At 61.8% G+C, this 13,108-nt stretch overlaps 2 protein-coding genes across 5 annotated transcripts; both read right to left on the bottom strand.

Moving 5' to 3' along the window:
* Positions 1–2,292: 2,292 nt before the first annotated feature.
* On the bottom strand, positions 2,293–6,930 carry PDZD3 (PDZ domain containing 3). Of its 2 annotated transcripts, none has more exons than XM_038161593.1 (10): positions 6,799–6,930; positions 5,614–5,641; positions 5,331–5,395; positions 4,873–5,084; positions 4,542–4,728; positions 4,323–4,459; positions 4,047–4,251; positions 3,303–3,499; positions 3,013–3,183; positions 2,293–2,842 (listed from the first exon to the last, which is right to left on the bottom strand). In XM_038161593.1, the coding sequence occupies exons 1-10, from the start codon at positions 6,845–6,847 to the stop codon at positions 2,798–2,800; spliced, it is 1,296 nt and encodes a 431-aa protein (XP_038017521.1). In that variant the 5' UTR covers positions 6,848–6,930; the 3' UTR covers positions 2,293–2,797. The 2 variants fall into 2 exon arrangements, with proteins under 2 accessions (XP_038017521.1, XP_038017522.1); XM_038161594.1 differs by lacking the exon at positions 6,799–6,930 and adding an exon at positions 6,235–6,479.
* Positions 6,623–13,108, bottom strand: NLRX1 (NLR family member X1). Of its 3 annotated transcripts, XM_038161592.1 has the most exons (11): positions 12,700–12,826; positions 12,323–12,440; positions 12,105–12,236; positions 11,891–12,018; positions 11,655–11,715; positions 11,184–11,281; positions 10,377–10,993; positions 8,582–9,996; positions 7,691–7,777; positions 7,355–7,606; positions 6,623–7,257 (listed from the first exon to the last, which is right to left on the bottom strand). In XM_038161592.1, exons 4-11 carry the CDS (start codon positions 12,009–12,011, stop codon positions 6,939–6,941), a joined length of 2,970 nt encoding a protein of 989 aa, XP_038017520.1. In that variant the 5' UTR covers positions 12,012–12,018; positions 12,105–12,236; positions 12,323–12,440; positions 12,700–12,826; the 3' UTR covers positions 6,623–6,938. The 3 variants fall into 3 exon arrangements, with proteins under 3 accessions (XP_038017520.1, XP_038017519.1, XP_038017517.1); XM_038161591.1 differs by lacking the exon at positions 12,323–12,440 and having other exon boundaries at positions 12,700–12,838; XM_038161589.1 differs by lacking the exons at positions 11,891–12,018; positions 12,105–12,236; positions 12,323–12,440 and having other exon boundaries at positions 12,700–13,108.

The raw sequence follows: 13,108 nt of genomic DNA on the forward strand, positions 1-13,108 counted from the left end.
AACGGGAGAGCGTCCAGCGCGCCTGGCAGGTACCGGGGGCCTCTCCCCGCAAAGGCAGGGGGTGGCAGAGCCCACCGGGGCTGAGAGCCCGTTCCTGGCATCCCGGCTCCAGTGGGAGAAGGAGCAGGAGCCGCGCGGTGAGAGCAACAGGGAGAGAAAAGGGGATCAGGGAGAGAAAAGGGGACCAGGGAGAGAAAAGGGGACCAGAGAGAGAAAAGGGGACCATGGGGAGAAAAGAGAACCAGGGGGTCAAAAGGAGACAAGGGAGAGAAAAGGGAACCAGGGAGTGAAAAGGGACCAGGGAGAGAAAAGGGGAGCAGGGACTCTAAAGGGAACCAAGGAGTGAGTTTGTCAGAGCTGGCACCACCAAACTTTAAAAAAATTACAACATGGGCTTGAAAGTCGGTTGAGTTCTGTTTCTTTGCTGCCTTCAGATCCTCTTTTCATCTCCTCTCCAGGCAGAGAGACACATCCTTTTGCAAAAACCAGCCGTGGCTGCTACCACAGGAGCTGCGACAGGAAACCAGGCAAAGGCAAACTGTGGGTTTGCCCACATCAGCTGGGGGAACACGAGCACCCCAACCTCGGGCCTGGAGGTGGGACAGCACAGCCTCAACCTCTGGATCCAGCCTCCTCCAGGGAGCTTTGCTTCCCCTGTGGCACCCACTTGGACAGCACAGCAGAAAGCAGCACTAAACACAACAAGGGAGCCCAGCATGGATTGGTTATAAAACTCTCTGCCTTCATTTTATTGCCTTTGGTAAAGCTTGGTAAATATTTCTGGGACAGGCAACTCCTTGTCTGGCTTTAATTACCTGGGCAAATTTTCCTAAGGATTATATTGACCTCAAATATGTCAACGTTTACTGAGGCCGTGTTCCTGAGGCTTTTCCCATTAGGTGCTAATGGATTCTGGCTAATAGTCAAGCCGGATTGACCACCAGCAGGTGCCCTGGCCAGCTCCACGCTACCACAACTACCTGGGGAGAGAGCTGGGGAGGGCAACACTGGCTTTGTGAGAGCCGAGCACAAAAATCACCATGGCTCTGATCCAAAGAGATCAGGGAACACGCTTGAGTAATTGCATTCCTGACTATCTGCTTCTCTGGGCATGATTCACTGCAAGCTGGGGCTCTGAGGCTCCAAGCAAAGGGTGATGTGCCTTGGGACTGTTGTGACTGTCTCTCTTGGGAGGGTTTCACTTGGCACTGTTGGGACAGATGCAGGGACCCCACACCTCGGTGCTGCTGGGGGCTCCCAGCCACGCCTTTCCCACCTCTCCCTTGTCTGTTCACCCCCAAAGCAGCCTGCAGCTGCTCCCTCCCGAGCTGCCAGCTCCCAAAGGCTCTGCACAAGGACTTCTTGCACCCCGGCTGCCTGCACTGAGCTCAGAGCACACAGAGGCAGGGACTCCAGTGTGGCGCTTCCGTTCACGCTCCAGAAGGGGCCGAGGTTAAACCTCAGCCAGAGGTTTGTGGTTCTTGGCCACATGCAAAACTCTGTGCTCGTTTTCACTCTCCCACGCTCGGCAGAGAGGTGAAATTTCCCCGCTGGGATCCCCCCCGTCCCCCTCCCCCAGCATTGTCACCGCCCTGGCAGGGCAGGAACGGATGCTCCCGAGGTGTCACCCGCCGGGGGAACCCTCGGGATGGTCCCACTGTGTCACCTGCCAGGGGAACCCTCGGGATGCTTCTGATGTGTCACCTGCCAGGAGAACCTTCAGGATGCTCCCGAGGTGTCACCTGCCAGGGGAACCCTCGGGATGCTCCCGAGGTGTCACCTGCAAGGGGAACCCTCGGGATGCTCCCGAGGTGTCACCTGCAAGGGGAACCCTCGGGATGCTCCCGAGGTGTCACCTGCCAGGGGAACCCTCGGGATGCTCCCGAGGTGTCACCTGCAAAGGGAACCCTCGGGATGCTCCCGAGGTGTCACCTGCCAGGAGAACCCTCGGGATGCTCCCGAGGTGTCACCTGCCAGGAGAACCCTCGGGATGCTCCCGAGGTGTCACCTGCCAGGGGAACCCTCGGGATGCTCCTGAGGTGTCACCCGCCAGGAGAACCCTCAGGAACAACCCTTACCATGGAGCACGAGGGATGCCTGCAGGAGTTTGCTCTCCAGTTCCTGCAGGAACAGTGCCCAGGATGGTTCTCAGCCCTCACCCTCCCAGCAGCACACCTGAAGAGCTTCCTACATCCACTGCCCAGCTCCAGGCTTGGGAAGACAGGATGGATCTGGCCCTGGAAAGTGCTGCCAAGTCGCAGTGCTGTCCATAACATCACCCACACAAACAGCAGCGTGGATTTGTCCTTTAATCACACCCTGAAAGGGTGGTGCAGGAGCAGGGTGGTGCTGGGTGGGGGACACCCACTGCCCACAGGTTCAGGGAGAGGGTGAGAGGAGCAGCACAGGAGAGATGTCCATGCACGTGCAGATCTGAGCCAACCCTCAAATCCCCTGGGTCGTGGTGCAGAGGGCAGCGCCTCAGCTCTCCTGGGAGCTCCCAGAGGCTGGAGCTGGGCAAGGGCTTCAGTGCAATGTCCTGAGGAATCCCTGGAGGTAGCTGGGCAGGCAAAGACACAGGTCTGCGGTCAGGTTACGAGGAGCTGCCACTGTGCTTGATAAAAGCTCTGAGCCAGCCTGGGTGAGCAGAGACGAGTCCCTGGGAGTGCCATGCTGTGAGCCAGGCACAGAGACACGGGAGCTGCGTGTGCAGGGTCCATGCTGAGCAGTGCTGAGGCCCGAGGGGCTGGACGTGGCCTGGGTGGAGGTGCTGTGTGGGAGAGCCTCTCCTGGGCTGCTAGAATGCCTGGCACAGCTTTGTGTGCTCCTCCTGGCGCTGGCTCTGTGGGGACACAGCTTAGAGGGGTCTTTCTGCCTGGCCCCTGCGGCCAGGACACCACACAGCGTCCTCCTGGCAGCACCACAGGGCCAGGAAATGTTAGGATGGGTGGGATAGGAGGGCGGCAGCACTCAGAGCACTGCCAGGCTGCGAGCACTGCCCTGAGGAGTTACCTGTATGATCTCTATACTGTTGGCAGCAGCCATCAGCCAGGACACAGGTCCCTTGGGTCCCACCTCAACGTCACAGGGCACAGGAGAGCCACTTCGAGAGGGCAAGGAGGGCGTGCAGGAGCCTGAGGCGGCGTCACCGTCCTCAAAGAACTGCAGGGGGGACAGCCCGATCTGGAAGAGCAGAAGAGGGATGGACACACAGCCGCTGTGGAGGCCGCCCACCCATGTGTGCAGCCTCACAGCACCCCAGGGCTCCCCAGGCAGAGCAGGGGCGTGCCCCCAAAACCTACCGAGTGGTAGAACTCATCCCCAGCGGGGTCGATGACCAGCAGCGTCACCTGGTCCTCGCGGGCGCGGATCCTGTGCACGGTCTGCTCGTGGTCCAGCCCCTCGATGCTCTCCCCGTTCACAGCCAGCACACGGTCCCCTTCCTTCATCCCTGCCTGCTCAGCTGGCAGCCCCTCGTCCACCTCCCACAGGAACTGGCCTGCCGCAGGGCACAGAGGGATTTGCAGGCAACCACAAGGGAAGAGATGAGAATCTTGACTCTGTTTCAGAAGGCTGATTTATTATATTATGATATATATTATATTTAAAATGCTATTTTAAAACTATACTAAAAGAATAGAAAGATTCATCAGAAGGCAAAACAAGAATAGAAAGGAATGAATAACAAAAGCTTGTGACTGCTCAGAAAGTCCGATGCAATTGGATCTTTGATTGGTTATTAAATAGAAACACCTCACATGGACCAATCCCAGATGCACCCGTTGGCTTTCCACAGCAGCAGAGAGTTATTGGTTACATTTCCTTCCTGAGGCTCCTCAGCTTCTCAGGAGAAAAAAATCCTAGCAAAGGATTTTCATAAAACGTCATAGTGACAGGAGGGGGCACAGCCTCGCAGAGGGGAACTGGCCCTGCTGACCCCCGTGTGCAGGTGGGACAGGTGCCATTGCAGGCACAGAGCTGTCAGCTCTTCCCAACCCTCAGAAATGCCTTGCTCAGGTACAAACTGCCCCTCTCAGCCCCCTCACCTACTCCTCCCGAGCTGCAGTCATCCTCCTTGAGCAGGAAGCCGTAGCCAGCGGGACCCTTCACCAGGTGCAGCTCCCGGACCTTGAAGGGGAGCCTGGAGGCGTCTGCCAAGGCAGCCGTGACCCGCAGGCCCCGCAGGCGGTAGAACTCCTCCACGGCGCTGGATGCCACCAGCAGCGTCACCTTGCTGCCGCTCTGCTTGAGCTGCATGGGAAGCACAGGTGCTCAGTGACATCCTCGGCCCCGTCTCTCACCCCCCCGTGCCAGGAGCTCACCTTTCTGGTGAGCTGTGTGTGGGAGTAGCTCTTGACGCTGTCCCCGTTCAGCTCCAGCAGCCAGCAGCCTGGCGGCACCCCTGCTCTGTCCGCTGGCCCGTCCTGCAGCACCGACAGCTGGAAGGTGCCCTTGGTGCCTGCAGGAGGAGCAGAAGGGGCACTTTGGGGTGAGTGAGGTGCTACAACGGGGAGGCTCGCGGTGGCAGCATCCTGCTTTACCTTCTGGACACGACACGCTGAAGCCAAAGCCGCTTTTGTCCCTGGTGACGTGGCAGAGGCGCGGGCGGATGTCGTCCGGCAGCATCTGGGACAGGTCCCTGCCCAGGGATTTGGCTGCCTCGTAGGAGTCACCGTCCAGCACCGCCAGCAGGACCTGGTTCCCGCTGGCCTTGATCTTCTGCACCACCTGGAAGGACCCAGGCTGTGAACCCTGGGCAGGCACCCTCTGATGGGGTGGGATCGGGGTCCCCGGGGTCAGCAGGGCTCGTGCATCCTCTGTGCCCCTGGCTGGGGAGGACCCAGGCGTTCCCAGGGGATGCTCCCAGCTTACCCTGAGGTGGTCCATGTGGTCTACGAAGTGGCCATTGACCTGGAGCAGGCGGTCCCCGTCCTGCAGCCCCCTGCGCTGGGCCACCCCCCCCAGCTCAATCTGCCGGATGACGTGGCCCTGGCAGCCCAGCTCCTCGTGCAGGCAGAAGCCGAAGGTCTCTGTGCTCTCCTTGGTCAGCAGGTAGAAGCGGGGCTCCCCCACGCCCTCACCATCTGTGTGGGGGCACAGCCCGTGAGCAGGGACCTGCAGGGATCCTCACACAAGTGTTCCACCCCATCCTGGGCTGGGGATCTGCTCATCCCTTCTGTGTTCACCTCCCACAGGTCCCCAGCGTCACAGAGAGCTCAGGACCCCAGCAGTGCCCAGGTGCCACAGCCTCCTGCAGGCACAAGGACACCCAGGTGCCACAGCCCCCTGCAGGCACAAGGACACTCTGGGAGATGAGGGCTTGTATTTACCCGTGTCCTCAGTCAGTGTCAAGGCTGGGTTGTCGATCCCAACTTTGGGGTTAAATTCAAATTTTCTGAAATGATAAAGGGCAGGAGAGGCCACATTAGTGCAGGACGGCCCTGCCCCTGCCACCCCCAGCCTTGGGGAGCTTGTTCTTCCCAGAAAGGGCCAACTGGAGCCTGTGCCTCCTTTTCCCTTGGGGAAAGCCAGAGGGGATTTCCCTCTTGAACCATTCCCCAGGTCTCTCCTGAGCCCCAGAAAGCCCCTGGTCAAGGGGAGATCAGCACTTACATGATGGACATCTTGTCTCCCTCGAGCCCTGCAGAGGGAGAGGAGAGGTCAGCACAGGAGGTGGTGGGCTGGGAGCACACCCCACGCTCTCAGGGCTCGTCCACTCACAGGCTGAGCCTGCCATCCAGGTGAGGGGGTTTGCCAAGCCCACTCAGCCCCCAAGCCCCTCTGTCTCGCAGCACAGGTTGTTCCTTGGCCCTGTCACCACTGCCCTCCTGCATTCCCAAGAGCAGGACCTGCCGCTCAGGTGCCATGGGCACTCACTGCGGGGGCAAAGCAGGGCCAAGCAGATGGGCTCAGTCCTGGGGGTCTACAGGGCTCTTCAGTGAGGGCTCAGAAGGTTCTCCAGGACCCCAGGGAGCTGCTGGAGCCAGGAGAAGGAAACAGAGGCCTTCCCTGGCACACACCCCCCCATAAAACCCCTCCACACCTCTTTGGGCACCAGGAACCCCAAACCCAGGGAGAGGGGATGCCTCCCCAGCATCCCCACAAGGAGACATTTTCCTGCATGCCTCTGGCTCCTTTCCACAGGCTGCCTGGGCTCTGGCATTGTCTTGCTCCACCTGGCAGCGGGGTCTGTGTGTGTGGGGAAGGGTCTCCAGAGGATTCCCCGGAACATACCTTTTGTTTGCTTCATGGCTGCAGGGATTGCCAGAGGGAGCAAGGTACAGGGTGAAGTGGCAGGGAAGTGTCCCCGCCTCTCCCAAGACGCCCCAGGTTTAATGGTTAAACAGCCCCGAGTCTCGCCTGCCCTCCCAGCCCCTGGCACTGCCAGCCAGAGCTGGGAGCAGGGACCAGCACCCCGGGACACGCAGCTTGGGGACAGCTCCTGGTGGCTTCCAGGGGGACACACAGTGGGGGGAGAAGGACTGGTTCAGCACTGGAGCAGAGGTGGGCTGCTCCATGCCAGTGCTGGGAGATATGAAAGGCAGAACCCTCCACTCCAGCTGCTCCACATTCCCCTCCAGGAAGGGCCCGAAGAGGAGATCAAGTCTCGGTACTAGTGTGCTTCAGTGGAAATAGAGAGGTGCACTTTAATGCTCCCAAAAGGTTCACAGACAAGCCCCAGTCCTGCTCCCTGCCACCACTCTGGCTGGGGTGCAGGGGCTGGCTTTCCACAAGCCCAGAACGAGTCCCGTTTGCTCCTGGCCTGGTTCCTGTCCCATTCCCACACTTCAGCCTCACCTGCAGAGGAGGCTGAGCCCCACACACCCAGCACCTTTGAGAGCACCATCCACCCAGCACCTCCAGCTGGGTAAGGGCGCAGGGAATGTGCTGCTGGGCACACTCCACTGCCCCGCCCTGGCTGGTGGATGGGCAGCAGGCTAGAGGCTCCCATCCTGCAGTTTCCCCAGCATTTTCTTGACCTCGCTCTCGACTCGCAGGAATTTGGCTTTCCTCCAGGGATTGGCAGTCTGGCTGCGGCTGCTCTCCAGGTCCTGCAGGAGGAGAGCGAGGTGCTGGCGGACCCGCTCGCGGTCCCAGAAGGGCAGGTTCCTCTGCACCACGTTCAGGATGTGGGACCAGTAATCGGAGACGTCGGTGCCCGCCGTGAGGAAAACCAGAGCCCTGACGCCGTCCCGGTCCATGCGCAGGCTGTCAAGCGCCCTCTTGCCATCCTCACTGATGTCGTTGAAGTAGAGGCTGGGAAAGCAGCGGGAGACGCCGGTGAGGGCCGAGGGGAAGGACAGAGGCACGCGGGGCAGGGACACTGCGTGGGGATGCGGCAGAGCGGACTCACTGCACTTTGTCCAGCGTCTCGTGCCTTTTGGCCACCTCCACCACGCGCAGGGCCGCCGTGTCCGTCAGGGAGTTGTAGCCCAGGTTGAGCTCCTGCAGGTGCTGGTTCTGGGCCAGGCGCTGGGCGATGGCCTCGGCGCCGGGGTCCCCCAGCGCGGTGTGCAGCAGGGACAGCTGCCTCAGCGAGCGGTTGCCGGCCAGCGCCTCGGCCAGGTAGCGAGCGCCCTGCTCGCCCACGGGGTTATTGGCCAGCCTGTGGGACACGGGAGCTCAGGGAGTGCCTGGGCACGTGGGGGGCAGCAGTGGCACTGTCATGCAGGGCGGGGGCCGTACTCACCGCAGGCTGCTCACCACACACTTGTCATGCAGGAGCAGGTCACGAATTTCCTTGCAGGCGTCAGAGCCCAGGCTGTTGAGCTGCAGACTGGGGCAGAGCAAGACATGGGGGTGACAGGAACAAAATGGCTGTTACCTGCAAGCCTGGCAGCCCTGCCCGCTCCATTTTGCCCATCACCATCCTCCCCGGGCTCCCCAAACTAGGCCACTCCAGGTTTCCTCTCCCAAAGGGAGCACAGTGCCACCGCACCGGAGCATGAGCCAGCAGAGCCAGTGCCAGCAGGAGCAGGGCAAGGGGAAGGGGATGGCGGAGTCTTCAGGAGGTGGGTGAAGGTCAGAGGAGGGATCAGGGCTCCACCAAGCCCTCCTGAGCATCTGGAGGAAGGAAGTGCGGCACAGCCCAGCTGCACAGCCCGATCCATCTGTGCTGAGCACGTCTCGCCACCACCTGGGCGGCAGGAAGACCTGCAGCTCCGCAAACGTTCTGGAACCTTTGTGGGAACATCTGCACAGCCCAGACTCCCACCTCTGGGACAGCAAACGCCTCGCAGAGCTAACGACACGGGAATGCCGGGTGATTTCCCCGTGGGACTCGGGTCTGCCACGACAGCTGGAAGCCTGCCCAGCCTGTACCAGCTGCAGGGAACTCCCCAAAAATTCCTGTGGGAGGGTGAGCTGGGACTGCAAATCCCAGCATGCACTGCCCTAGAAAGGCTGCTCAAGGAGTGTTGCATGTTGGAAGCTGTAGTTCCCTAGGCCTGCACTGAGGATAAACACGCCCTTTCCTAAGTTTTCCATACCCGGGCTCCTAAAGCCACCCTGTGATGGGCAGAGGTGAGAAAAAACCCAATTTTTTGAGCAGTGCCCAGGGGCAGGAGGAGGCGGTACTCACTGGAGAGCTTTGCATCGCAGCAGGACGGGGAAGAGGGTCCTCAAGCTGCCGCTGTCCAGGTTGCAGGAGGTCAGGTTCAGCTCCTCCACCTCGTGAGACGTGGTGCTCATGACGGACGCCAGCACAGAGCACTTGAGAGGGGTCATCTTGACGGAGGAGAGGTTGACAGCGCGGAGGGAGCGGATGGCCTCGGCCGTGAAGCGCTCGTTCTGGAACTCGTGCAGGAAGAACAGGTAGTCCATGAGCTCCGAGGGGGGCAGGCCCCTGCGGCCCTTCCTGATCACCGTCTTCTTCATGGCCTTGGCGATCTCGAAGGCTGCCAGGTTCTTGATGGAGCAGCCCAGCTGCTCCAGGATGGCGCGGTTGCGGCGGGACAGGATCCCGCCCATGAAAATGGGGAAGAGCTCGAAGACCTCATCGTCCGGGGCCTCATCGGGGTGGCGCATGGGGCCCTCCACGCCCAGGATGCTGGAGTTGATCTGGTCCAAGACATCGTCGTTGTAGTAGTCCTCCTCTTTGAACAGCTCCTCTGCCATGGTGTGGGCGATGGTGTCCCTGTCCTTGCCACCCACCCGGGAGAAGTAGCGAGGGAAGATCTTGAGCAGGTTGAAGAGCACGGGGAGGAAGCGCAGCGGCAGCACCTTGGAGATGATGTTCACAACCACAGCCACGTCTTCGCTCACCTTCCCGAGGACCTCTGACAGCTCCTTCCCCACTCTCTGCACCAGGGTCTTCTTCTCGCCCAGCACCACGTACAGGGCTGCCAGGTACTCCTGCATGGCGGGGATGGTGAAGACAAAGGTGTGCTCCTTGCCCGGCTGCACGCACGGGCTCAGGAAGAAGCGGAAGACGTCGCTGCGGAAAACCTCCAGGAGGTTGAGCTCGCTTTCAGTCTTCATCTCCACCTCGAAGCACTGCCGCAGGTCTTCCTCTGAGAAGCAGGTCTTGCGGGACATCACGCCCTCGTAGGCCAGCTTGCCCACCGTCTTGGCCACGTACTTCATCATGGAGATGTGGGTGGGGTCGCTGCTGTCCAGCACCTCCCCGCTGAAGTTGAGCCTCAGGAAGCTGGTGTAGATGCCAGTGAGGGTCTGGCTGGGAGGAACCGTCCTGGTGAAGTAGAGGAAGTGCAGGGTGGTGCACACCAGCCAGCAGTAGGAGGGCAAGAAGCAGGCAGCCGTTATTTGGTTGTGGCGCTCCAAGTTCCTCGACAGCATCTCCACCAGGTTCTCCTGCTCCGCCGAGCGGCGATCCTGGCTTTCCTCCCCGGAGCAGCCGGGCTGGCTGAGACGCATCTGGAAGTAGAGCTTCTGCAGGTTGGTGTCGGAGAAGCCGCAGATCTCGGCGTAGCGCCCCACGTACTTGCCGGGGATGCGGCGCACGGCCGACGGGCGCGTGGTGACGATGATGCTGGCCTGGGGACACAGGGGTGGGTGAGTGTGGGGCTGCTCAGCAGGGCGTAACCCACTGAGAGGTGCACAAGGGTCACCCCGTCCACAGGGTGGGGGTCACAAAGCTGCTGCTGGATCAAACCTGGCCCAGGCAGAGGGGACAGAAGAACTTTCCCCATTTCCTCCTAGACTTAAAGCCTGGAAGATCACAGCCTTCATTACCTCACCAGGCCCCCCAAAAGATTCCACTTGGACTTGAGGCCACCCTATCAAGTCCCTCCAGGAATGGAGGCTGCCTGCTTGCTCCCAGCCAAGCTGGACTGCAAATAATGATCACAACAGCCCTGTGATGCCTCAGGGCTCACCCCCAACCCTCTCCCATCACAAACCAGGGCAACACCGACCTCGGGCAGGAGGTATTTCCTCAGCAGGTTGACCACGATGGCAGAGGGAGGCACGGGCTCGTTGGGGTCACAGCACAGCTCCGTGCCAGCCAGGCGGAAGTCCAGGTTGAGGCGCTCCAGGCCGTTGAGGATGAAGAGCACCCTGAGGTTGGAAGCCTCCAGCCCTGGCACCACGTCCCGGAGGTGCTGGTACTTCTTGGTGATGAGGCGCCGCAGGGACACGTGGGCATGGCTGTGGGACAGGTCCTCGCAGGAGAAGGGGATGACCAGCTGGAAGAGGGGCAGGCGGCCGTGGCACCAGTCCACCACCATCTTCTTGATGAGGGTGCTCTTGCCCGTGCCCACGGTGCCATACAGCACCACGTTCTTCACCTGCCGCCCGCAGGCATCCACATCAAAGAGGTTGTGGAGGCTGATAACCTTTCTACAGGGCTGCTGGAGCTGGTTCTGGATGGTTAAATCAGGGGAAGGCTTGAGAATCTCCTCCAGGGAGCTCTCCCGGATCACTGGGTCCACGTGGACGGCATCCAGAGAGAAGGAAGGGCCGAACTGCCTCTCCTCATTGGGCTGGTGGCTGAACCACGCAGACAGGCTCTTCTGGTGCTTCTTGATGGCACCTGGAAGGAGGAAGGTGCTGGACGTGACAAGGGTTGCTCACTGGCAGGGCACTGGGGAAGCTGCCTGCCCCAAGCCACTGCAGAGAGGGGACAGCACCCAGTTATGGAGAACCCTCACACTGCCCAGGACAGCAGCTGCCCCCACCCTGCTGTGTAGGACCCTCCCTCCAGACCAGAGCTGCAAACTCACCAGAAAAGGCCACGTTCCTCAGCTGGGACTGACCATGGCGAGAGGAGCTGGGCTGGGCAGAGTTCTCCTGGGAGTCTCCCTGGTAGTGAACACAGCCCCTGCAGGAGCAGGGAGAGGGTCACGGGGAGCAGCTCCAAACCCTGCTTGGGGCAGGGTGGGCAGATCACCAGCGAGGCCGTGGGAAATGCTGAGAGGAGCCAGCTCACCCCTTCCTTCCCCCACACCACGGGAGAGCGCAGGGCCAGGGTAGGGGCACGGCTGGGAGGTGAAGGCAGGTCAGCAAGCCATGGGCTGTGCATTCCCAGAAAACCCGTGCAGAGGCAGAGGAGGTGGGCTGGACTCAGAGCAGGCAGGGAGGTGGGTCTGGGTGTTTCTAGGTGGAAGCAAAGCAATGTCCCTGGTGCCAAGGCAGCCAGCTCAGCCACCCAGGTGCTGCGACAAAGAGCTCCAGCCGTGTGACACTGACTGTACCTGGGGAGGGAGATGCTGCTTGTGCCAAGGATCTTCCTGAGGAAACACCTGCCTGCACCACCTGGTGGGGAGGAGGAAGGCACACGGTCAGGGACGGCTCTCTCCGGCCCAGCAGGGTAACCCCACCCAGCTTCACACCTTGCTAGGGTGCCCCACACCCCTGCCCAGCTGGGGACGGGCAGCAGAGACTTCCCTGGGGACAGGGCTGAGTGCCAGAGGCACAGAGCCCAGCTCACCTGGCACGGCAGCAGCGCGCACGGACAGGCTGCGGGTCCCCCTCGTCCCTGCCAGGGACCACGGCAGCTGCGCCCAGCTGCCCCAGGGCAGGCAGCCCTGGCACTGCATGGCCCGGGACATCGTCCACCTGAAACACGGGGGAGGTGGCTGAGGGGCTCAGCAGAGCGCAGGGGGCTGTGGGATGTGGCGCAGCAGAGCCCTGCCCAGCCTTACCTGCCCCAGCGCGGTCCGGTCCGGCAGAACCGGCTGTGCTGGCGCTGACTCAGGCTCCCGCCCCAGCAGGGCTCAGCAGGGTGATCCTTCAGGAGCCCGGGCGGTGCTCACAGCCCCCAGCATCCCGGGAAACTGAGGCACGGGGGGAGAAAGATATAAGCAAACCCCAGCCGAGAGGAAGCGATGAGCAGGGTGACAACTCGCTCACTCACTCGCACCTCCCACAAGCCACACTGTTTACAGCCCCTTTTTATGTGATCCAGGTGGAGAAACTGAGGCAGAGGGACGGGGGCAGAGGAGCTGACCTTGAACACAGGTGTCCCGACCGCGGTGCCTCTGCAGAAACAAACCCCACGCTGTCCCGTGCCCGGTTTCCAGCCCCTTCCCAGCCCCTCTGCCGGGCCGAGGGCCCTGAGCTGCCGTCCTGCTGCTGAGCCCTTCCAGGGACCCCTGTCGGGACCCCCGTGTCCTGGCGGCAGAGTGCCCTCGCCCCGTGCCCTCCCGGCTCCCCGCTGCACGGCGAGGCCGTGGCGGCGCAGGCACCGGAGCCCGGGGCAGCGGCGGGGCTGGCACCGAGCGAGGCGGCCGGGGTTACCTCGTCCTGCCCGATTCCAGCCGGGAGCTGCCTGCGCTGGGTCTGCCGGGCTCAGCGAGCAGCAGCCCGGAGCTGCCCATCCGCCTCCCGCCGCCTGCCCCGGGCTCGGCTCCGCCGCGGGGGCGGCTGCTTCGCAGGCAGAACTTCCTGCAACGCCATCCCGGCCTGTCCCGCCCCCGGCCGGCACTGCCAGCTCCCCGGGCAGGATGGGACAGCGGCTGGAGCCTGAACGATCACCCATACCCAGCACTGCCAGCTCCCCGGGCAGGATGGGACAGCGGCTGGAGGCTGAAAGATCACCCGTACCCAGCACTGCCAGCTCCCCGGGCAGGATGGGACAGCGGCTGGAGGCTGAACGATCACCCATACCCAGCACTGCCAGCTCCGAGAGCGGCTGGAGCCTGAAAGA

The sequence above is a fragment of the Motacilla alba genome, chromosome 24, assembly GCF_015832195.1.
Source record: "Motacilla alba alba isolate MOTALB_02 chromosome 24, Motacilla_alba_V1.0_pri, whole genome shotgun sequence".
Lineage (NCBI taxonomy): Eukaryota > Metazoa > Chordata > Aves > Passeriformes > Motacillidae > Motacilla > Motacilla alba.